Source organism: Somniosus microcephalus, chromosome 11, assembly GCF_052327205.1.
Source record: "Somniosus microcephalus isolate GS21.2 chromosome 11, FLI_Smic_1.0, whole genome shotgun sequence".
Taxonomy (NCBI): domain Eukaryota; kingdom Metazoa; phylum Chordata; class Chondrichthyes; order Squaliformes; family Somniosidae; genus Somniosus; species Somniosus microcephalus.
This window is the reverse complement of record NC_140997.1, coordinates 211,430,312-211,454,037: the sequence shown is the minus strand read 5'-3', so window position 1 is coordinate 211,454,037 and position 23,726 is coordinate 211,430,312. Positions and strand designations below refer to the sequence as shown.

Here is a 23,726-nt window from a genome sequence, read left to right as displayed (position 1 = left end):
AGGGTACTCACCTTGACCATCCGAGTGAGGTCGTTGTACTTCTTGCGGCATTGGTCACCAGTCCTGGGGACATCGCTGTTGACTGACACCCTGTGGGCGATTTTCCTCCAGGCTCTCCTGTACTGCCTCCTGGGAGCCTTCTTGCCACTGTCCGGGCACAAGATCTCTTTGTACCTTTCCAACCCCCTAACCAGCACCCTCAAAGCATGCTGGGAGAAGCGCTGCGCTCGTTCACGGGCCTTCTCCATGGCTTCAGGCGCTATTTCGGTCCACCAGCAGTGTTCAGGCCTAGCTGCAGGGCTCCACTATCCAGGGCGTGGCTGCAGACAAAGTCGACCCTTCCCCCTTTAAGAGCTGGCCGGCGTCAGGGTGTCTGCTGTCAATCAAAACATGACCGCACCTGCGCTGTGCCCGGCCTCGGCGTTATCAGTCCGCACCGCCGGCTTAGCGCCTGAAAATAGGAGTGCAACGCCAGTTTCAGCGCTCGCCCAAACTCTTGGCCAGATCTACTGAATTTCGGCGAAGTGACCTGCAGTTTCCGGCGGGCGCTAACTTTAGCGACCGCCCGACTTCACCGCCCCAAAAGTGGCTATACCGAATTTCTAGGCCACTGTTTTCTAGTGATGTTGGTTGAGGAATACAGGAGATGTTCGTTTAGGCTGTAACCCGTGGATATCAGGGTTTAGCTCCCTTCTGATTGTTTTGACACAAGTTAAATAGGAGGAGCTGAAACAATCACTGGCACAATAAAACACCTGACACTAGACCCATTGTGCCGTTCACTGTCAGCAGTAGATGCTGGTTATTTTAATAGATTTAAATGAAATATCGTAATAAAAACATTTGCATAACTAACAAACAGACTGCTAACTGCAGTAGCCAGAATGGTGTTTACGCAAAGGAGAGAAAGAGCTTTTGGATTGCATCAACCGTTCGGGGCAAGTATGCCAGGAGCTTTACAAAACGGCAACCATCACTCCGAGTGCTGATTGATTCAACAATGATCTAACGCCGCCCACACTCCTAATGAATGGAAAATACTGCGGATGCTGGAAATCTAAAATAAAAACAAAAAATGCTGGAAACATTCAGCAGGTCAGGCAGCATCCGTGGAGAAGGAAATATTGGGTTAACATTTCAGAATTTAACATTTAGGGGGCATAGTTTCAGAATAAGGAGTCACCCATTTAAGACGGAGATGAGGAGGCATTTCTTCTCTCAGAAGGTCGTGAATCTTTGGAATTCTCTACCCTAGAGAGCTGTGGAGGCGGAGTCATTGAATATATTCAAGGCGGAGATTGACAGACATTTGAACTACAAGGGAGTCGAGGGGTATGGGGAGAGAGCGGGAAAGTGGTGTTGAGGCCAAGATTGGATCAGCCATGATCTTATTGAATGGCGGAGCAGGCTCGAGGGGCCGATTGGCCTACTCCTGCTCCTGTTTCTTATGTTCTTAAGTTCTTGCGGATCTTCAATCCATCCTCTTGACTGGGAATGACAAGGAGGTTTGTCGAATCCACAGCAATAAAGAGGTAAAAATAATACAAAATTATGTAGCACCGAGGATATATTGTAGATGAGGGACATGTAGTAGATCAGGAACATAGGAAGGTAGGAACAGGAGTAGGCCATTCAGCCCCTCAAGCCTGTTCTGCCATTCAATTAGATCATGGCTGATATGCACCTCATTTGCATTTACTCACCTTTCCTCCATATCCCTTGAAACCCTTACCCATCAAAAATGTATTCTGAAGGGGATTGACAGGGTAGATGCTGAGAGGTTGTTTCCCCTGGCTGGAGTGTCTAGAACTAGGGGGCATAGTCTCAGGATAAGGGGTAGGCCATTTAAAACTGAGATGAGGAGGAATTTCTTCACTCAGAGGGTTGTGAATCTTTGCAATTCTCTGTCCCAGAGGGCTGTGGATGCTGAGTGAGTTTATTCAAGGCTGAGATAGGTAGATTTTTGGACTCCAGGGGAATCAAGGGATATGGCGATCAGGCGGGAAAGTGGAGTTGAGGTCGATGATCAGCCATGATCTTATTGAATGGCGGAGCAGGCTCGAGGGGCCATATGGCCTACTCCTGCTCTTATTTCTTATGCTCTTATTTTAGCACCTGCGGGAGAGGGAATGGGAGCGGTGGTTAAGGTCTGACGTCAATTTTAAGGCCAGAGGCTTTAAAGTGGCGAGTAGAAAGATGAGGTGGGTGAAATTGGATAAAGCTCAAAAATGGGCAGGGGCACCGCGATGCGCAATCTGCCCGCGCGCATTGCAAGGAGCTGCCTGCTACTTTACACGATTGTAGCGCATAGCCCGGTGCTGAACGCGTTGCTGACTGGCTGTGCGCTCAGCGGGGGCCAAAGTTCTCGCGAGGCTAGCTTCACTTAAAGCTAGCCTGCGCCTCTTAAAGGCAGTCTGCACCTCTTAAAAGTAAGCTGCCTTCTGGTGGTGAAAAATGTTAACCCAAATGGCTGAAGAGCCCAGGGATACGGCATCCATGGTCTCGGATGCAGCACTCGAGGCCTTTGTGCAGCTGGTCAACACTGGAAGAGAGGCCCTCTACTATAGGGGGTCAGGAGGCCCTCCAAAAAAAGGATGTGGGACCAGATCAATGAGGCAGTCACTGCCAGCAGTGTCACCCCCAGGACATGGCTCCGGTGCTGAAAGAAGTTTCATGACATCAGATGAGTTGTCAAGGTCAGTGAATGCATCTTCAAAAGCCGTCTCCTACCAAATACACCACTAGCCTCACGAACCTCTGAATGCACGACTACCCAGATCACTCAGCTACCAACAATCTCTACCAACCACAAGGCACACCTCACATTCCTGGCTTCACCTCACTCGCATGGAGGAGACGGTGCTGGCCATTCTTGGCAGGGGCATGGCTGAGCCCTTGGTCAGCGGCGGGGCTGAAAGAATACGAGATGCCGGTATCCTCATATTTATCCTCCTTCTAAAATCCCACTTCAACCTCATCCCACAATATCTTCTGATTTACAAGTTGCACATGGTGTAAGCTTACACCTCTTGCTTTACCTCCCTTCCCCTCACCACAACCTTACCCTTGTGTCTTCCTCGTTTCAGACACCCAAGAAATCCAGCCTACCCAGCCAGTGGTTGAACAAGAGAGAGAGGAGAGTGAAGAAGAAGAAGAAGAAGAAACACTCACTCTAATTCACACTCCCACCTACCAGCTCCTCGAGTTTGTCCTGCAAGGCCATCTGCAGTCTCCCCCACTGAAAGTCAGAAGCCTTCCACCAGCTATGCTGCAGCCACTGGGGGGAGTACTGCATAGGAGCGCTAAGAAAGGCAAAGGCACACGCAAGACAGCCACTAAGGGAATGCACAAGGGTGATTAGTTGATTTCTTGATGTAATATTGGATGCATATATGGATAAAGTTGGATTGGAAAGTTTGCTTTGTGGTGGTATTTACTTCAGCATTGTGACCAAGAGGAAGCTATGATGGTCAGTAACAGAGGGAAGGGAAGGCATGGGACTAATGTTGAAAGGGAAATTGGGGTTGTGTTCACTGGTACCGCAGGCGGATGATTTAATCCCGGATATCCCAGCCACAAAGGGGCTGTCTGGGTTGCCTCCTTCCTTCCGCTTCCTCCTTTTCTGCTTCCTCCTCTTCTGCTTCTTCCTCTTCTGCTTCTTCCTCTTCTGCTTCTTCCTCTTCTGCTTCTTCCTCTTCTGCTTCTTCCTCTTCTGCTTCTTCCTTTTCTTCCTCCTCCTCTTCCTCCCTCTACGAGCAACTTGTCCCCTTTGCTGCCTCTGCTCCATCTCCATGTCATGCTGTAGCCCAAGGGAGAACTGCAACTAGAGTCCCCAGGACTGGGAGCAAGTGGTGTTCTCACAGGCCTTCCTTTAAGAGCCAAGGCCTTGCAAACATCCAGCAGCACTCCCTGCATACTTTAACAACTTTTTACATTTCTTATACCAAGCCACTACTCAAATAAAATGTACAGAAACCAGTACAAAAGCAAAAAGCTAAACTTACCTCAAAGCTGCATGTGCCCATTTAGGAAGCACTGGTGGGGGGTCCGTCGTGCAGCTGATCACACATTCAACTGTGCATGCTTTGGAGAGGGCATTGAATGGAGCGGCAACGTCCAAAATAGTAGGTCATGTGTCAATTCAGCGTGCACGCTGATTGACATCATGATCTGACTAATTACCATTTTTCTAGCGAGCGCAGGCAACAGCAGTGCTGCTAACCTGCCCAAAATGGCGGCCGCCCTGGTCCACGCCGAAAATGGGTGGAAGCAAGGCAGCCGCCATTTCTTCTCCAAAACCGGCCTTATCAGCTGGTGCTAAGGTGCCGAATTTCACGGCCGAGGTGTTTTTCCTCGCGCTTGCATTGAGCTTCTTTGGAACAGTGTAGGAGGCCAAGGACAGAGAGGTCAGAGTGCGACGGAGTCGCCATCCACCACCACTCTCCTCCACCTGGCCAAACTTATTCTCCTTTTCCTTTAACTTCACTCACTTCCTCCAAATAAAAGGTTTCTTTTCCTTTTCCCTGGCTCTGTATCTATTCAAAAGTTGTTCATCTGTAATGTCTTCCAGTTCTGATGAAAGGTCATCGACGTGAAACATTAACCCTATGTTTCTCTCTCCACAGATACTTCCTGACTGGCTGAGAGTTTCCAGCGTTTTCTGTTTTTACTTCTAATGAATGGAAGTTGTCACTTAATTACTGCACAACACTGCTTTCTTAAAAGTTACATTAATACACTAAGTATTGTTCATTCCGCCTACAAGCAGGAAACAGGGGCTAATGCCACAAATTTCTTAATTACATTTACAAGAACACATTTTATTTTTGTCTTTAACACTATGGTGGATTCAAACATCAAAAACAAAGCTGCCATGAGGTCAGAGGCAATTTTCTGCCATTTTGCAGCATCTTAAACCAAGACAAATAGCCATTTAGCTTTACTGCAATAAGCACAGGGACGGGGCTTTCGGATTGGGAAACACACAAGCCAAAAAGTATATATTGGCCCTGAAATTATGGTGTCTTCACGCCATTGTAATCCTTCTGAAAGACCCCGCAACTTTTGGGGTCTCTGAATGCCCTTGCACATGCGCGAAAACCCGGAACTTGCGATCTATTGAGGGTCGCCTTGACAGATCATACGAGCCGAAAGTAAAATCAGGTTCGCTGGTGCAGAGTTGGGCTGTTTGCCCAGCAACTGCCCAGCAATTGCCCACGCAACTCTTACGGCTGATGAAAGCAGGCGCAGGGCCTGCTCTCATCAGCGTAAGGGTTATTATAAATCTTAAATTAAACATTTAAAAATAAAAAATGATGCACAAACACTTAAAATTAGTTTAGGCAAATATTGGCCCAGATTAAAATGTTTAAAATTATTTTTCAAAAAATTTAATTTTTTATTGTATTTGCTGTAATGAAGGGAGTTATGAATAAAATTGAAATTCAGAACATTTATATTTATTAGAATGGTCTAAATTGTATAATTATTTGGGGATTCCATTGCATGTCATTAGGGGATTCCTTTTGTAAATGACCGCAATGGAATCCTCCTTTGTGATTGGAGGACTGGGCCCACGTGATCCCAAGGACGCTTCCGAACCGCTTGGGTTCCTGGGATCACGTGGACCTTTGCGCAGGCGTACGCCTGGAGGCCCGAGACCCGAACTCGCCACAACCTGGGCGCCTGGAGGTAAGTTCGGAAATGTTTCGCGGGTTGGAGGCCGACTCTGAAGGTATGCCTCCGACTGCAATTTCTAGACCGACATTTACATTTATCTGAAAAAACTAACAGTCCTATTTTCTTTTAGTTCTTTCCATCCCCTAACCAGAAACCGATCTGGCATGACCTTCATATACTGGAATTTCTCATTAGACTGTAATGGTAAATATCTCCTCTAAAGGTGGATTTTCATCTGCCGTACAAGCCGCACCTGACGAAGGTGGGTTTTCTGAGGTACTGCTGGTGGCTCAGGGTCTCGCTGGCACCGGGTCAGAAAATCAGGCCTTCACCTCGTGTGTCTGATCAGCAGCACACCTCATTTTACAATGCGCCTTTTTTTGGAGGGAAATGAAAGAGTCAGCACTCTCAGCATGCACAAGCCTCATTTCAATAGTACATCTAGCAGATTTCACAAGGTTGGGCACGTATAAAATGGGCACATGACAGGGAAATGGATGTGGCCTGCTTTGGAGTGCCCTTAAAGCAAGGTCGCTGCTGTTGCTGCAATTGAACATTTTGCAGTCTAGATTTTTGGCAGTAAGCATTTCTCTACTTGTGCATTCAACATCCGGCATATTTTTTCCCCCCATTGTTGCCTTTTTGCTGATTTGCTGAAGGCCAAGATTTGGCACAGACACACTTTTCTGGAGTCTGGGTAATTATTGCCGCAGCCCAAGCTGCAGCTAACAAAGCTGAGTGGATGGGAATCCCATCGGGTGTTCTCATCGTGCTGTATGATTTGAACAAGCGGGGCCAATTCATCAGGACACAGCACCGTCAGGTCCAACAACACCCCAGACAGTATAAACATAAAAACTGAAGATACTACACAGACACAGACATGCACATGCGTACGAACAAAGAAGAACCAGAATGACACCCTGCCAACACCATGCTCCGACAGAAGGTCCTGCACCCACTTCACAAGCAGCAACCCCCAGAAACACCGGCACACCCATTCTACATCACCAGCACTTCCTGCCAAAGAGAAAATAGGAGCCATAATTAAGGTCTGAAGGTATTAAAGTCAATATTAAATGTTGTCATCTGCAATATCCTCCAGTTCTGATGAAAGGTCCACACCTGAAATGTTGATTTATCCGTTCTCCCCACAGAAGCTGCCTGACCTGCTGAGTGTTCCCAGCATTTTCTGTTTTTATTTCCAATTACTTACCTTCTTTGTTGCAGGCAATCCCTAGACCTGCTTCCCTGGAGTGCAGCTGGCGATGGCGCAGGCGGCTTCAGGGCAAACCGATCTTGGAGAGGGGGCCTCAAACAGGCGTTAGGCCCCTTATTTGCAGATGCAAAGTGTAGTGTATGTAACTGTTCTACCTTTAAGAGAACTATTGTATGTAACCGTCCACCTTTAAGAGAACTATTTTAGGTGTGGCACTACTTTATCCTGGCTGCTGTATACTGTAATACCGACGGTGACCACACCGGTATATAAGTGCTGTGGCAGAATTTATTGGGCAGATTCGCCCTGACCTTCGAATAGTAAAGTCCTGTTAAAGTTACTCTTGTAGTCTGTGTATTAATTCGTTATAATACCTACAGACTTTACAGTGGCGACGAGTTCGATCTTACCCTGCGGCAACGATACATCCGAAGCTGTTAACGAGCGTCGAGAAGAGGCACCCGCCCTCGTTGTTCTGCTGAGAGAAAACTCGAGTCTGCAGAGCAAGGAAGAAGGAAGAATTCAGACACGAAGCCTTCCATCAGCAACAGGCACAGATTGTCCCTTCTGCCACGGTGGTGAGTGAGCCGATCAGCCAAGAGAAGCAAGTCGGCCACGTGGACTGTGAGTAAGGGGAAAAATAAAAAAATAAACGGAGGATAAGGGCGGTGAACTCGACCACGGTCGGGGGGGAAAGGAGCCGGACAGAAGTCGGGCCCAGAGGCGCTGAGACTGGGGCAGCGTGGAGCACGGAAGCCGCGGTACAAACGGGCTGGGAGACGCAACGGCGTCGGGAGACAGCTAGACCGCGACCGGCGAAAAAGGCCGGGAGCTACCGAGGCCACGAGGCGCGGCGACCGGGATCATAAGGCGCGGAGGCAATAAATAAATAAATAACTAAATAAACCGCGAAGAATCAGCCACAGCCCGGGGAGAAAAGGGCCGGGCTGAGGGAGGTCTGGGAGAGGCGTTTAAAGCCGCTGAGGGAGAGCTGCGCGAGCGGGAGAGACAGAGCCCGAGAGAGACCGAGCGAGAGCCGAGCGAGCGGGAGAGACAGAGCCCGAGAAAGAGCGAGCGAGAGCCGCGCGAGCGGGAGAGACAGAGCCCGAGAGAGACCGAGCGAGGTTCCGGCCAGCGGCTTACAGCAGCTGCCGTGAAGGACCAGGAGCTGGATCTGTCTGACGCCAACTGGTTGTCCCCAGCGCCGGTTGCCCCTGCCGAAAAGAAGGGGGGGGGGGAACAAGGAACGCGATCGGCTTTTCTAGCGCACGCTTCAGAATAAACTGAAGCCGGCGCACAGGCTACAAACCCCGTAAACCAGCGGTCGTCGCCCGAGGACAAAGCTTACCCCTCCTACCAGAGGAAGAAACGCGGGAAGCCGCCAGTTAGGCGGGGAAGAAGACAAGCACGAAACTGCCATCTTGAAAGTGGGCGGGGAAGAAGACAAGCGCGGGAAACCGCCATAAAAAAAAAAGAGTTAAAAAAGTTAAAGAAAAACTTCGTTATTGTTTCTTAAAAAAAAAAAAAAAATTGTGAAGATGCCTAAGCAGGGTAACATCAACAACTTTGATTCCGAGGTGGAAGATTGGGCCATGTATGTAGAACGCTTCGAGGTATATTGTAAGGTCAATAAGATAGCAAATTATGATAAAGCTCTAACCTTACTAAACTCATTGGGTGCGAAGACATACGGGTTATTGAAGCATCTTCTATCACCAGCTAAACCGGCGGATCAGTCTTTCGTTAATATTGTTGCTGTCCTGAAGGATCATTTGAACCCCACACCGCTGATGTTAGCGGAACGATCAAAATTTTACGGGAGAATGCAACTAAAAGAGGAAAGCAACACGGAGTACTTGGTTGAACTGCGTAGGCGAGCAAAATACTGCCAGTTTGGAGGAAATCTGACAGAGGCATTGCGAGACAAGTTCGTGTGCGGGTTGTCGAAGGAAGGAACACAAAAACGACTGCTCGAAGAGAACGATCTTACACTTGATAAGGCTGTCCTTATTGCAGCATCGCACGAAGCCGCAGCGAGAGGCACGGCGGAAATGCAGCGTAAGACAGCGGTACTCAGAGTGGATCAAATGACTTCGAGTACAACGAAATGTTATCGTTGTGGGAAGACAACACACGATCAGAACCAATGCTGGGTTAAAAACCAGGAATGTAGAAAATGTGGCAAACTGGGTCACATAGCTAAAGTATGCCGGTCAGGGAAGAAGACCAACAACCAAAGAAAACCATCACAGGAAAAGTACAACAAAGTACACAAGCTGGCTGAGAAGAGTTCAGATGAACCGAATTCGGATTCAGACCCAAACGGCCAGGAACTGGGTAGTCTGAGAATTCACAATGTGAGTAAGGAAGCTGACCTACAAACTATCTGGGTCATGCTAAAAATAGCCGGAGTCCAAGTAAAAATGGAGTTGGACACTGGATCAGCCCTATCAGTCATAAATCGAAGGGATTACAACCGGCTATTCTCACATATACCCTTGAGAGATACCAAGTTCGTATTGCAGACATACATGGGGCATAAAGTATACCCCATGGGAAAGATAAGAGTCAAGGTGAGAGACAGGGGCAAAGAACACCCAGGAATGGACTTATATGTACTACCTGAGGGAGGACCACCACTTCTAGGACGGGAGTGGATCAAGAAAATAGACATGGAATGGCACTACCTAAAAGCAATAACGAGTGAGGACTCGGTGCGGACAATCAGCTCAGTCCAGCCCAAGTATGAAAGACAAGGCTAAAATGGACTTGCTGACTAAGGTTGGAAAAACGAAGGCGTGCATAAAGGCTTATGCTCCAGAGGAGAACAAAGTTTCAGAACAGAACTCCACTGAACAACAACATAGTTTGACAGAGAATTCTGAGTCTGTTCAGTTTACAGACATATACATTACTGAGGAACACCGAGCTCGAACTCAAACTTATTTCAAATTACGACAGCAATTAGAGCAATTGAGTTGCCGTCTCGAACAAGAGATGAAAGCAATGAAAAAGTTCTATGACACCGAATGGGAGAATCTGGAAAGACAACAGAAGCAGCTGAGGGAGAAAAGGGAGCAGGAGCACACAAACTGTCTGCGAGAGGAGGCCAAACGAATCAAAGCTGATTCGGTTTCTGAAGGTGCATGCTCTAATCTGGTGGAACAAGATGTGCAGCAACTGAAGGCGCTTGTTAGCAGGTTGCAGGCAGAAAAGGCTGATTTGGTCGACATGACTTCCGAGCTCCTACTGAAGTTGGGTGCAGCATCACCGGACGATTCATTTGTGGAAATTCGAATGGTGGAGGCTGCGGATGATGGCAAAGTAGAAACAGCAAAGGAGCCCCAGGGCAAGTTTATAAACAGCCCTGCAGCTAATGGGAAACGGATGATGGCAGAAGAGTTAACAGTCAGCCAACTTCTTCATATGCTGAGGGACAAGACCCTGAAATGGGAAAAACTTGAACACGAGCCTCAATCTTCAAAGAAAAGGGGTTCGGAACTCTCAAAGGTTATTGAAATAGCTGAGGTGGCAACACAGACTGAGAAGACTGCAGCAGAGCCGCTCTTGGATGCCGAAAGTACGCTGCCTCACGTCAATGCAGAACAACAGAATGCTGAAACAGCTACTTCAGTAGAGGGATTGAATGGTCCGATCAATCAATCTCCGAATGAAGTTGAAGTATTGAAATCACAAATGAGGTCATTAGTAAAAGACTTGCAGGAAGTCCAGAAAAAGCGGGATGAAGCTGAACGCATGATGAAGTCTCTTCAGGACAGATGTCGGGATTTAGAACAAAAGTCGGCTAACGTTCAGCTGGGCAAGGAGGAAATAGAAGACCCTCCCGCTGGCTTAGCTCAGGACGACACCGAATATTACCATGACCTGTTGAGCGACACCAAATATTACGAGGACCTGTTCTGCCCAGCTTGTGATGAAAACTCCCAAAGTGCAGAAACCTTGATGAATCACAAAAAGTCGAAAGAACATCGGGAGATGGTGGCGCTACTACGGGAGGAACTGTGCAGGCAGCTGGCAGCTGACAATGGAGCCCCGAGAGTCTCCAAGAAGCAGAAAAGGAAAAGACGAAGCAGAAGATGATAACCATCTGAACCACAGAAAAGGAAAAGACGAAGCAGAAGATGATGATCATCTGGACCATCATCATCACTATTAGATCACGCACGGGGTCCCTGCGAACGGAGCCAAATCAGTTTGGAAGTAGAAAACTTCCCAAGGTACTCAAGTTTTACAAGCCAACAATGCTGGTTCAGAAGGACGGAAGTTCAAGCTGTTAAGTCCAGTGAAGGACTATTGGATGAGTCACTCCAGCAACGTGAACCGACTACACCACGGGGAACTGCTGCACCACTGAGGCGTTGTCAGGACCGAGTCAAGAAGCACGGAAGGCGCATCCACCGAGATTGAATCTGTGAACTGTTTCCCGCAGAGACTAAATCTATGAACTGTTTCCCGCAGAGACTGAATCTGTGAACTGTTTCCGCAGAGATTACATCTGTGAACTGTTTTAACATAAAGTTGGATATATGTTAGGAGGTTATGTTTAATGGGGAATAAGTATGTTGTAAGCTAAAAAGGGAGGATTGTAGTGTATGTAACTGTTCTACCTTTAAGAGAACTATTGTATGTAACCGTCCACCTTTAAGAGAACTATTTTAGGTGTGGCACTACTTTATCCTGGCTGCTGTATACTGTAATACCGACAGTGACCACACCGGTATATAAGTGCTGTGGCAGAATTTATTGGGCAGATTCGCCCTGACCTTCGAATAGTAAAGTCCTGTTAAAGTTACTCTTGTAGTCTGTGTATTAATTCGTTATAATACCTACAGACTTTACACAAAGGACCTAACGTCTGCTGCAGGCGTGGGTTAAGGACGGTTTTGTTTGTTCTTACCCAATACGGTAGACGTGCACTTCCGGCCAGGAGTGTGCGCGTGCTTCCTGCCTGCCATTTTGGGGGACTTATTAGGCCACTTAGCGCCTGAACAATGGGCACAACATGGCCCAATTTCTAGGCCAATGCTTGTTTCCAGCAATACTCAAGGCCCTGTGTTTACAAATCACACCAATTATATCTGGGTATGTGACAGGAGACCCGTTGTCGGTATTTTTGTTTCAGAGACAGTGATGAAGCTATGCCACCTGGTGCAGGCTGGTTTACAGATAAACTCAAGGACTGGGATGGTGCAGGCAGGGAAGGCCGCCTACCCCAGGGGAGTGGGGGCCTAATGTGAATGGCGAAGTCAGGACGTGCACACCAATTTAACTATGGGGCTAACTAAGGCCCATATAGTCTCGGACCCACCAGCGAGTCGGGGCAGGCAGCATCCTAGCCACAGGAGGCCATGGCTGGTGACTCCAACTGGAAAGCCCCACATAGCAAGCAGAACACAGATACAATGAGGCCCGTGCCACCTAATGTGGAGCAAACAAAAAGAATACGAAGGCAACAATTCCATTGTTTGGACTACTCAGATGGGGTGTGGTTTCAGAGTCCAGCTGCACAGTTTTACCATGCAAAGAGGAGTGAGCATGCAACATAAGAACATTAGAAATAGGAGCAGGAGTAGGCCATTCGGCCCTTTGAGCCTGTTCCGCCATTCAATAAGATCATGGCTGATCTTCTACCTCATCTCCACTTTCCTGCACTATCCCCATATCCCTTAATATTCAAAAATCTATCGATCTCTGTCTTGAATATACTCAACGACTGAGCCTCCACAGCCCTCTCGGGTAGAGAATTCCAAAGATTCACCATCCTCTGAGTGAAGAAATTTCTCCCCATCTCAGTCCTAAATGGCCGACCCCTTATTCTGAGACTGTGCCCCTGGTTCTAGACTCCCCAGCCAGGGGAAACATCCTCCCTGCATCTACCCTGTCAAGAATTTTGTATGTTTCAATGAGATCACCTCTCATTCTTCTAAACTCTAGAGAATATAGGCCTAGTCTACTCAATCTCTCCTCATAGGACAATCCCCCCATCCCAGGAATCAGTCTGGTGAACCTTCGTTGCACTCCCTCTATGGCAAGTATACCTCTCCTTCAGTAAGGAGACCAAAACTGTACACAATACTCCAGGTGTGGTTTCACCAAGGGCCCTATATAATGGCAGTAAGATGTCTTTATTCTTTTACTCAAATCCTCTTGTAATAAAGGCCAACATACCATTTGCTTTCCTAATTGCTTGCTGTAGCTGCATGTTAACCTTCAGTGATTCGTGTACAAGGACACCCAGGTCCCTCTGAACACCAACATTTCCCAATCTCTCACCATTTAAAAAATACTCTGCTTTTCTATTTTTCCTACCAAAGTGGATAACTTCACATTTCTGCACATTATATTCCATTTGCCATGTTTTGCCCACTCACTTAGCCTGTCTATGTCCCCTTGAAGCCTCCTTGCATCCTCCTCACAACTTACATTCCCACCCAGCTTTGTATCATCACCAAACTTGGATATATTACATATGGTCCCCTTTTCCAAATCACTGATATAGATTGTGAATAGCTGAGGCCCAAGCACTGATCTTTGCGGTACCCCACTAGTCACAGCCTGCCAACCCGAAAATGACCCGTTTATTCATGCTCTCTGGGCATAGGGTCTGATGAAAGGGTGGAACTGAAAGAAATCAGTATTTGTAGGGAAATAGTGTTAGGAAAATTGATGGGACTGAAGGCCGATAAATCCCCAGGGCCTGATAATCTACATCCCAGGGTACTTAAGGAAGTGGCCCTAGAAATAGTAGATGCATTGCTGGTCATCTTCCAGAACTCGATAGACTCTGGAACAGTACCCATGGATTGGCGGGTAGCTAATGTTACCCCACTATTCAAAAAAGGTGGTGGAGAAAAGGCGGGGAATTATAGACCGGTAAGCTTGACATCGGTAGTGGGGAAAATGCTAGAGTCCATTATAAAAGATGTAATAGCAGAGCACTTGGAAAGCAGTGACGGGATCGGACAAAGTCAACATGGATTTACAAAAGGTAAATCATGCTTGACTAAGCTACTGGAATTTTTTGAGGATGTAACTGGTAAAATAGATAAGGGAGAACCAGTGGATGTGGTGTATTTGGACTTTCAGAAGGCTTTCGATAAGGTCCCGCATAAGAGATTAGCGTGCAAAATTAAGGCACATGGGATTGGGGGCAAGGTATTGACTTGGATAGAGAACTGGTTGGCGGACAGAAAGCAAAGAGTTGGAATAAACGGGTCGTTTTCCGAGTGGCAGGCAGTGACTAGTGGGGTATCGCAAGGATCGGTCCTAGGACCCCAGCTGTTCACAATATATATTAATGATCTGGACGAGGGAATTGGATGTAATATCTCCAAATTTGCAGACGACACAAAGCTGGGGGGGAGGGTATGCTGTGAGGAGGATGTCGTGAAACTCCAGCACGATTTGGACAGGTTAGGTGATTGGGCAGAAACATGGCAAATGCACTATAATGTGGATAAATGTGAGGTTATCCACTTTGGTGGCAAAAACAGGAAGGCAGATTATTATTTGAATGGTAATAGATTGGGAAAAGGGGAAGTGCAAAGAGACCTGGGTGTTCTTGTACACCAGTCGCTGAAGGTAAGCATGCAGGTGCAGCAGGTGGTTAAGAAGGCAAATGGTATGTTGGCCTTCGTAACAAGAGGGTTCGAGTACAAGAACAAGGATGTCTTGCTGCAGTTGTGCAGGGCCTTGGTGAGACCACACCTTGAGTATTGTGTGCAGTTTTGGTCGCCTTACCTGAGGAAGGACGTTCTTGCCATGGAAGGAGTGCAGCGAAGATTCACCAGGCTGATACCTGGGATGGCAGGAATGACGTATGAGGAGAGATTGTGTCGATTGGGCTTATACTCACTGGAGTTTAGAAGATTGAGAGGGGATCTCATCGAAACCTATAAAATTCTGTCAGGCCTGGACAGACTAGATGCAGGAAGGATGTTTCTGATGGCCGGGGTGTCCAGAACCAGGGGTCATAGTCTAAGGATAAGGGGTAAGCCATTTAGGACTGAAATGAGGAGGAATTTCTTCACCCAGAGAGTGGTGAACCTGTGGAATTCTCTGCCACAGAGGGCGGTGGAGGCCAGTTCATTAAGTATATTCAAGAAAGAGTTGGATATATTTCTTAAGGCTAAAGGGATCAAGGGATATGGGGAGAAGGCAGGGACCGGGTACTGAATTTGGATGATCAGCCATGATCTCATTGAATGGCGGAGCAGGTTCGAAGGGCCGAATGGCCTACTCCTACTCCTATCTTCTATGTATCTATGTATCTATGTTTTCTGTCTGTTAACCAATCCTCAATCCATGCGAGTATATGATTGGAAGACCCACGGCCCTGAAGGGCAACAGGAAGAAGATGGAATACTTCAGGAGCACAAAATTGATGGCTGCAATGTTTTGACAGGGAGATTTAAGTAGACCTGTGCTAGTAGACCTGTGCTATAAACTACTACTTCACGCTCCAGAGACTTGAACACATAATCTAGGCTGACATTTCAGTGCAGTGCTGGATGTAAAAGATCCCATGGTACTATTTGAAGAAGAGCAGGACAGTTTTCTCCAGTGTCCTGGCCAATATTAATCCCTCAACCAACATCACCGATCAACAGATTATCTGGTTATTATCACATTGCTGTTTGTGGGACTTTGCTGTGCCCAAATTGGCTGCAGCATTTCCCATATTAGAACAGTAACTTCAAAAGTACTTCATTGGCTATAAAGCGCTTTGGGATGCCGTGAGGTCACGAAAGGCACTATATAAATGCAAGTTCTTTCTTTCTTTACTTCCAGTAATGGACATCTCCTTCCACTGACCAACTTTGGCTTTCCATAAGAATTCCCACACGTTGTAGTTCCAAGAACATGCCAGGCATTCCTTCAAGCTGACCGACTATCTTTCAAGGCCCTCCCAGCATTTAGGTTTTTCCATGGCCAAGAACATAAGAACATAAGATATAGGAGCAGGAATAGGCCACTTGGCCCCTCGAGCCTGCTCCGTCATTCAATAAGATCATGGCTGATCTTGGGCTCAAAGTCACTTCCCAGCCCGCCCCCCATAACCCTTCACTCCCTTACCTTGTAAAAATCTGTCTATCTCCACCTTAAATGTATTTAATGACCCAGCCTCCACAGCTCTCTGGGGCAGAGAATTCCACAGATTTTTGACCCTCTGAGAGAAGAAATTCTTCCTCATCTCAGTTCTAAAAGGGCGACCCTTTATTCTGAAACTATGCTCCCGGGTTCTAGATTTCCCCACAAGGGGAAACATCCTCTCTGCATCTACCTTGTCATGTCCCCTCAGTATCTTATATGTTTCAATAAAATCACCTGTCATTCTTCTAAACTCCAATGAGTATAGGCCCAACCTGCTCAACCTTTCCTCATAAGTCAACCCCCTCATCTCAGGAATCAACCATGTGAATCGTCTCTGAACTGCCTCCAATGCAAGTATATCCTTCCTTAAATAAGGAGACCAAAACTGTACGCAGTGCTCCAGGTGTGGTACCCAACAAACACTGTCCATACAAAGGAGAAATATAATGATCTATATCATGCAGTGCTATTTATAGTGAACTTGTGCTATAAGTTCTACAATTGTGTTTCCCCGCTGGTGATCCTTTAAAGAGTTTGTCCTACTCCTCAGTCTGAAGCTGCACTGAAGTGCTCCCTGAATAGGAAGAACAACTGTGTTGACAGGTTGCCGTTGGGTCGTGCAGCCATGTTGGGATGGCTGTAGTCTAGAATTTTTTGGATGCTGGGTCACGCAATGTCTCTATAACAACTGGAGCTATGTCCGGCAATGCAGGGATTGCCAATACATGCCCATTCTCTGCCAAAATTAAGGAGAGGGAATTGCCTTGCAAAAATTGCCAAAGCCAACCCTCCCTGCTGTTGACACACAGTGAATGTGCTACAGGCGTGACCACTGCAATGGGTGGATTGCCACCCCAATTTTGCCAGACTATTAGGGGTATTGGCTCACCTGAGGATCAATATTACAGTAAAGCTACTATATCTGGATATTTCTATTCTGCAGCATAGTGATTATGAAAAGAAATGATGCAGCTGCACTTCAATCTATAAATACCCTCAGTACCCAGGGACACTGTCCCTGTGTTATTTTGTGTAGAGCAGCAACTCCTCCCAGATATTTCCTGAGTTTAATGGTCTTTCAGTCAGCAAATCTTATACTGCCTAAGCCAGCCTGCGTGTTTCCTGCGTTGCGCAATAAATCAGATGCAGGAATTAAGCTGGTCTCTAAGGCCACAACAACACATTTGCACATCTTCCTGAATCATAAGCGATACACGAACAATTTTAGGCTAATTTTCTCAGTGTGGTGTCTCTCTGGCAATACATTCATTTTTCTTTGGCATGGATTGATTTTGATTTCAACAGAACTGAAATATTTGTAAGCGGAAACTTAGAATATTGCACGGCAACTGCAGTAACACACACACACTAACAAAAGTGGGCAGGAAAGAGCTCGAGTCACTCAGGGTGGCATCCGGGCTGAAAGTGTGAGGCGAGCAGAAAAAAGGGGAAGCAATATACAAAAAAAAGAAACCACACTAAGAAAAAATACCTCCTTTGACAAAAAGGGGGTGAATTTGGTATTTCGCTGTGGTGCATAAGGGCGATTGCAAATCGACAGCCCGTTTTACACACCAACCGAAAAGCGAGCAGGGGGTAAAATGGGCTACTGATTCACTATCATCCATTCTGCACTACCACCAAAGACCAATTTCACCTTCAAAAGAGTCAAAGAAATCAAAGCAAAACAGTTTGTATCTAAGAAAAAAATATTAAACAAATACACTACAATTTCTTCTTAATTTATCCAACAGCTGGTTTAAGATTTCGTTTTAGTTTTATATATATATATATATAACTATTTTTATATATATATATTTTGTTTTATATATACAGGAAACTCTTGTTTAAACGGCACCTAAATATCCAGAATTCTCTAATAACCGGCAAAATTCATACTCCGAAAACAACACCTCAATAACCGGAAATGTTTCCGAGTCCAAATCTCCCGCGGTGGCCGAGTTAGTCAGTGGGGGTAGTTCTCCAAACTGCAACTACTCGGCTTCTTGGCGCTGTCGGAAGTCCGAACACCTCAATAACAGGAGTCTGACTCTCCCGCGTTAGTTTTGTTTTACTGTTAAGTAATTAAAGAGTTATGGATTACCCTCAACTGGCAGTACTGTACTTAATCAAGCATCTTCCGCCATTCATTTAACACAACATTCTGTAGGTGAGTACCCAATTACTGTATACTGCACATTTCTTGATTTTTTTATTTTTGCTTGTTCAAAATAGCCTTGGTAGATAACCCTCTCCGTCATCCGGAATTTTTAATGAACCGGCAACATCCCGGTCCTGTTGGTGCCGGATACCAAAGAGTTTCCTGTACATAGATTGTAGAGTGTAACTGTTGTAAGAAAAATATTCACAATAGAAGTCAATGAGGATGAAATTGGTCTTCAGCAATGGAAATGAAAATTGGATGAAGTGTAAAACTTGTCGCCCGTGCTGCGCTAAAGCCGAACTCTCAATGAGTGAACTTCAAAGTATTATCCTAACTCTAAGTTACAGAAAAGAATCTTCGTACCCACAACACAGTCAGGGCCGTATGCTTCCTCATCTGCACACTCCTCACAGGCATTTCCTTTGTACTTAGCCTGAAGCAAAGGGAAATCACAGTTTAGTTAGGTTGGAGGAAAGAACCCTCTCCATGAATCTGCAGAAATACTGTTATCTGGAGCTTTATTTAACACTGTGCTACACAGGAACAAGCATCTCATATTCTAAAGCAGGTGAACTGTCCGCTGTACAAGATTCACATGCTTATGCATTGTTGGTGAGCTGTGTTTATAATGACAATCTGAGCTTTACAGTACAAAAGAGTATAAATTGAATTACATATAAATGATCCAACACCAGGTGACTGAGGTAGCTGAGAATGATTAGTATAAAACAATCCGTTGCATAAAATAATAAGGCATTGATGATACAGTCACTTGAAATAAAATTATCTTCCAAAACAAAACCCCCCTCACAGAAAAAATGTTAACATTTCCCAAACTATACGAAGTTAGTGTGTCAAACTATATTGGCCCAGAAATTGGTGTCGGGGGCTTCCCGCGGGTGCAAGCCCCCGACCTACACTTACATAGCGCGCCGACAGTTGAAGCCTGGCCCTGCGTGGATTTCCTGTCAGTGGCCCGGTTCAGCTCCCGGCGCGCTGTGCTTGCGTGATCCAGCAGCGTAGTTAGTTCGATGAGCCGGCTGGGATCACGTGAGCACTGGGCAACCAATCGGAGGTTGCAAAAGTTCATTCATGAGTTTGATAGTAAGAACTGTCAAACTCATGAAAACTCTGGGTGCCCAAAACGTACTTAAACTTCAAATAAACGTTTTTAAAAATCCCACTAATTAAATGAGCTATTAATAACTGTAAAAAACTATTTTAAACAATTATTCAAATTTTTGAAAAAAATAATTTTTTAACAAATCGGGTCTAAAAATACACTTACCTTACTGTAAATTCTTTAAAAATAATAAACCTGTGGAAAAAAATGTCTAACTTTAATTAATAGACCACTTACCTTTTAAAACTAAGTCCTTACGTCTGCTTTTCTCACGCGTAAAAACCGGAGGCCTTCACGCATGGGCAAAGCTTAAAAAAAGAAGGAATTTCAGCGCGCACGCGCAGACTCCTGCGCACACGCGTTCGACCTCTGAACCCCTTGGTTCAGAGGAAAGGAAATGCCGGTTTTCCGCGCATGCGCTGTGCATGCTGAAAAACGGCACTTCCATCGGGCCCATGCGTGAGTACCCCGTCCGTACTCACGCGTTGGGATCCGAATTACTGGGCCAATATGTTCAAAGGGGTGTCACGAATGCAGTAGGCGATAAAATGAATATGCTTTTAAGAAATGCAGACTGACCTCACAAATGCAGCTTCCATTCCCCAATATTCCATTGAAGCACGTTCCATGTCCATTGCAGGGATTTGTGGAACCACCAGGGCATTCTAGTGTAGGCAAAAAATGTTATTACATTGCTTGACAGTATTGTTTTAGGTTTTGCATCTAAAAAAGTATTATGCAAGATGTACAACAGCTCATTCGCAAAACATTATTTAGTAGCATAATGGTAATATATTTGTCAACATAACAGTCATATTCCAGAAGTAATACATTGTTTGAAGCATTTCAACATGATAAAGCCTTATCTGAAAGGTGCCATACTAATTGACGTAAGAAAACTACTAAGCACTTGGTCTGTGGATAAAACAAGGCTTTAATCAACTGTTTCACAACCATGAATTCTAGTTCCATCACTAGTTCCTGGTTACAAAAACGTCCTGAGCAAGCTGGGCCCACGCCCGAGTATTTATACTTTCCCTGGACGGCGCCCCCAGCAGGCGGCCCAGTGTTATCCCATGAGTCATTTCTACGTGAATGGCAAGATTCATGACACTAATTATTAGTATTATTTACTTACCCTAATTACATGGCCAGCAAGGATTCAAAAGGTTGATACAAACTGAAACCTTGTGCTGTTAATTACAGTGAATTTAAACACAGCATGCCGTTAAATATCACTTAGAATGGAGATAATGGGCTATAGGGAAAGAGCAGGGGAGTGGGGCTAATTGGATCGCTCTTTCAAAGAGCTGACATAGGCCCGATGGGCCAAATGGCCTCTTTCCATGCTGTAAGATTCTATGTCGTCCTTCTGCATGTGAGAAACAGGGCATAATTTTACATAGAAGTAATGAGTGGAAAATAATAAGATATCTGGATTAAGATGGTTGGTGAGCAGGCTATTTTACCTAGCAATATCATCTAGCATTGTTCTTGCATTCTTTATTGTTGCTCCATGGTGATTCGGTATTTATAAGTGCCAAATCCACTGTCACTCCTCCATCCCTTTCCTTTTCACCTTTGGATGTTTCCGCAATTGTCAATCTCACTTTTCCTTCCAACACACAATTGCATTGTATTTCATCTGCTGCTGGTTTGCCCACTTGCAGATTTGACCTAACTCCTGTTGTAAATCCCTGTCTGTTTCCTCCATCCCGACTATGGCAGTCCTCCCCCCACCATCCCTCCTCCGTTTAGTACATCCTGAATTTTGACTGTTTTGCATTGGGTTTTTGATTCCAACTAGTTAATGTAGATTAGCAAGTGTAGGTGTTCTAACACCAATCCCTGAGACACTCTGCTCAGTACTCCCCGCCCCCCGCACCCCCCGTCAATCTGACATCACTCCCCTAACAAGCACCCATTGTATTTCTTCCTTCAGCCAATTCCTTATCCATATCCAGATTTACTTTGAAGTCCCACTCTTATCAAATATCTTTCATGAGGATTTTGATAAGTACGTTAGATTATATGGGCCCCAAAATTCCTCAGGACACAATCCAGTGAGTTACGCCAGGATTGTGCCCACTGGTACTCTTCAGCTTTGACCCTGCCAGAGTTTGTAAAATCAGCGGAAGAACATCTAATTTGCACGGGGCAGGCAGGCACTATGTTCTAATTTCCGATATACCGCTTGCCCCATGCAGCCAGAAATTCGAGTGGCCACCGAACACTGGGGAGATAGTTTCCCAGGCAGTTTTCCACCCCGCTGCCCCCTCCTCCCCCAGATCCCAGCCATGGGACCCAGCCTCTGTCCTTTTATAAGGGGGCTAATGGGGGGAAAAAAATGTTAATTAAATTTTCCTTTATGGCTCCAGTCTGCTTCTCTGGTCTGGACACCACTGGTGAGGCCCACTTTCTCCCCAGCAAGCCTCAACTCGTTCAGTGCATCAGCCTCCAGCGATACAGTGGGTTCCATCTGATCCAGGCATGAAGGAGTCCCTGCCTCCGGCTCTATCTCCCTGATGAAATGTGCCTTGTAAGGGCTGGGTGGAGATTTTTCCCCTTACAAGGCAGTTCAGAATCTCCCAGAAACAGCTAAGACCCACCACAACCAGGTCTCTGCTGTTTTCCAGGGTGGTGGAGAAAGTTCTGCCGGTCTCTTACTGGGGTTATGGTGGATTTTTGGGTCTAATCATGAGTTAAATTTCATCCAAGGACTTGTTCATCTAGACCTTCCCTCAGATTGATATTGAAATCAATAAATCTATATGGATTATTTCAGTTAAGGCAGGGCACCTTGTTGTGTAGCATTCTCTATTAAATGCTTCAAGAAAGTATTCATTGAATATATTAGCTATTCTCTGCTTATCCTTAGTTTCATCCCCACTAGCATATTCTAAGGTCTTATTCCTGGTTCACTGATTGTCCTTTTACTGTTATAGTTCTTTAAGAATTTCTTGCTGTTGTGTTTAATATCTGCAGCTATACTTATTTCCAGTTTCCCCTCTGATACGCTTCTGATGTCAATAAACTGCTAACGGTTTGCTCTAAATTGTAGTCACAACCCCAATCTACACTTTAAGCTGTGTGTTATCCTATATTTAACATGTTACCGTATACTTAATTTGGGAAATTGCTCATTGAAAGGCAAAATACATGATCAAAATTACTTTGTTTCATGTGATGATGTCAATGAATTAATGTCACACAATGCTCTATACAGGTTTCTTAAATATTGTATAATCCTTGCTTGAACTTTTAAGTTTGAGCGAATGGCAAAGTACAATTGCATTTTTCAATTTTGCTAGTCAGCATCACCAAATCATCAGCACAATGTTTTGGCCAAATTCACAACACAGTTCAGAATCCAAGTCTTTACTTTTCATGTTCTCATTCTGCTCGCTAGACTTGGCTCCAATTCTGATTGGTTTTCCTTTAGAATATTGGCCATTGTTGGTACCAACAAGCAAAGCTTTGCTGACAGTGAAAGAAACAAAATGTGAGTCCCGATAAGTCTGTAAACTGGTGACTCAGTAAAAGCTAGCTGTCAGACCTTAATACCACTATTATTGTGTGGGCATGGACAACCCATTTTGAAAAGAAAAAGCACCACACTTTTTTATCAAGAGGGCCAGCTCTTGTTATTTGTTTCCAAACCGCTATATTGGAGTCACATAGATAAATCCAATTCACCCACAAATTACCAAAATTTAACTGCACCATCTAAACCGTGAGCTATGAAAAGGATGCCTGCTTAACGTCCGTAATTGCTGCACACCCTAAATGGGCTTCCAATTTTTAGCAGCTTGGAGTTCTAATTGTTAGCTACTTAATGATAAATTAAAGAATCTAAGCTAAATGAAAATGAGACTTGTATCTGGTTATATGGGAGCAGCAATAGGGCGAGTACGACCATACACTATACCTACCAAGTTAGCCTACCTTAAAGGCTGAATAGGTAGAAATACCAACCAAGCCATGCCCATGCCATCCCCCAAGCAATTCAAGGTGGATCCTCCAAGCCACCCCAAGAATAATCAAGCCACATTCCAAAGGTGGTCCCCCCAAACCACGCCAGGAGTTATCAGGAGTAATGTTTGAGAAAGGAAGTAAAATAATCTAAAGCATGGTGCAAACAGGTCAGCCTTGGGGACTTCAAAGTATATAATTATAGAATACAGGAAACTCTGGTATCTGGCACCAACGGGACCGGCGTGTTGCCAGTTGATCAAAAATTCTGGATGACGGAGAGGGTTATCTACCGAGGCTATTTTTAACAAAGAAAAATTTAAAAAATCAAGAAATGTGCAGTATACAGTAATTGGGTACTCACCTACAGAATGCTGTGTTAAATGGATGGTGAAAGATGCTTGATTAAGTACAGTACTGCCAGTTGAGGGTAATGCAATGCAATGACTACCAGC

General features: G+C 45.4%; 1 protein-coding gene across 1 annotated transcript in view; it reads right to left on the bottom strand.

The window, feature by feature from the left end:
* stab1 (stabilin 1) overlaps positions 1–23,726 on the bottom strand; it is a 298,755-nt gene that overhangs the window by 258,908 nt on the left and 16,121 nt on the right. Inside the window, exons 4-5 of the mRNA XM_086001826.1 lie at positions 19,879–19,964; positions 18,540–18,609 (exon numbers count right to left, since the gene is read on the bottom strand). Coding sequence (XP_085857952.1) covers positions 18,540–18,609; positions 19,879–19,964 — 156 coding nt within the window. The remainder of the gene's footprint in view (positions 1–18,539; positions 18,610–19,878; positions 19,965–23,726) is intronic.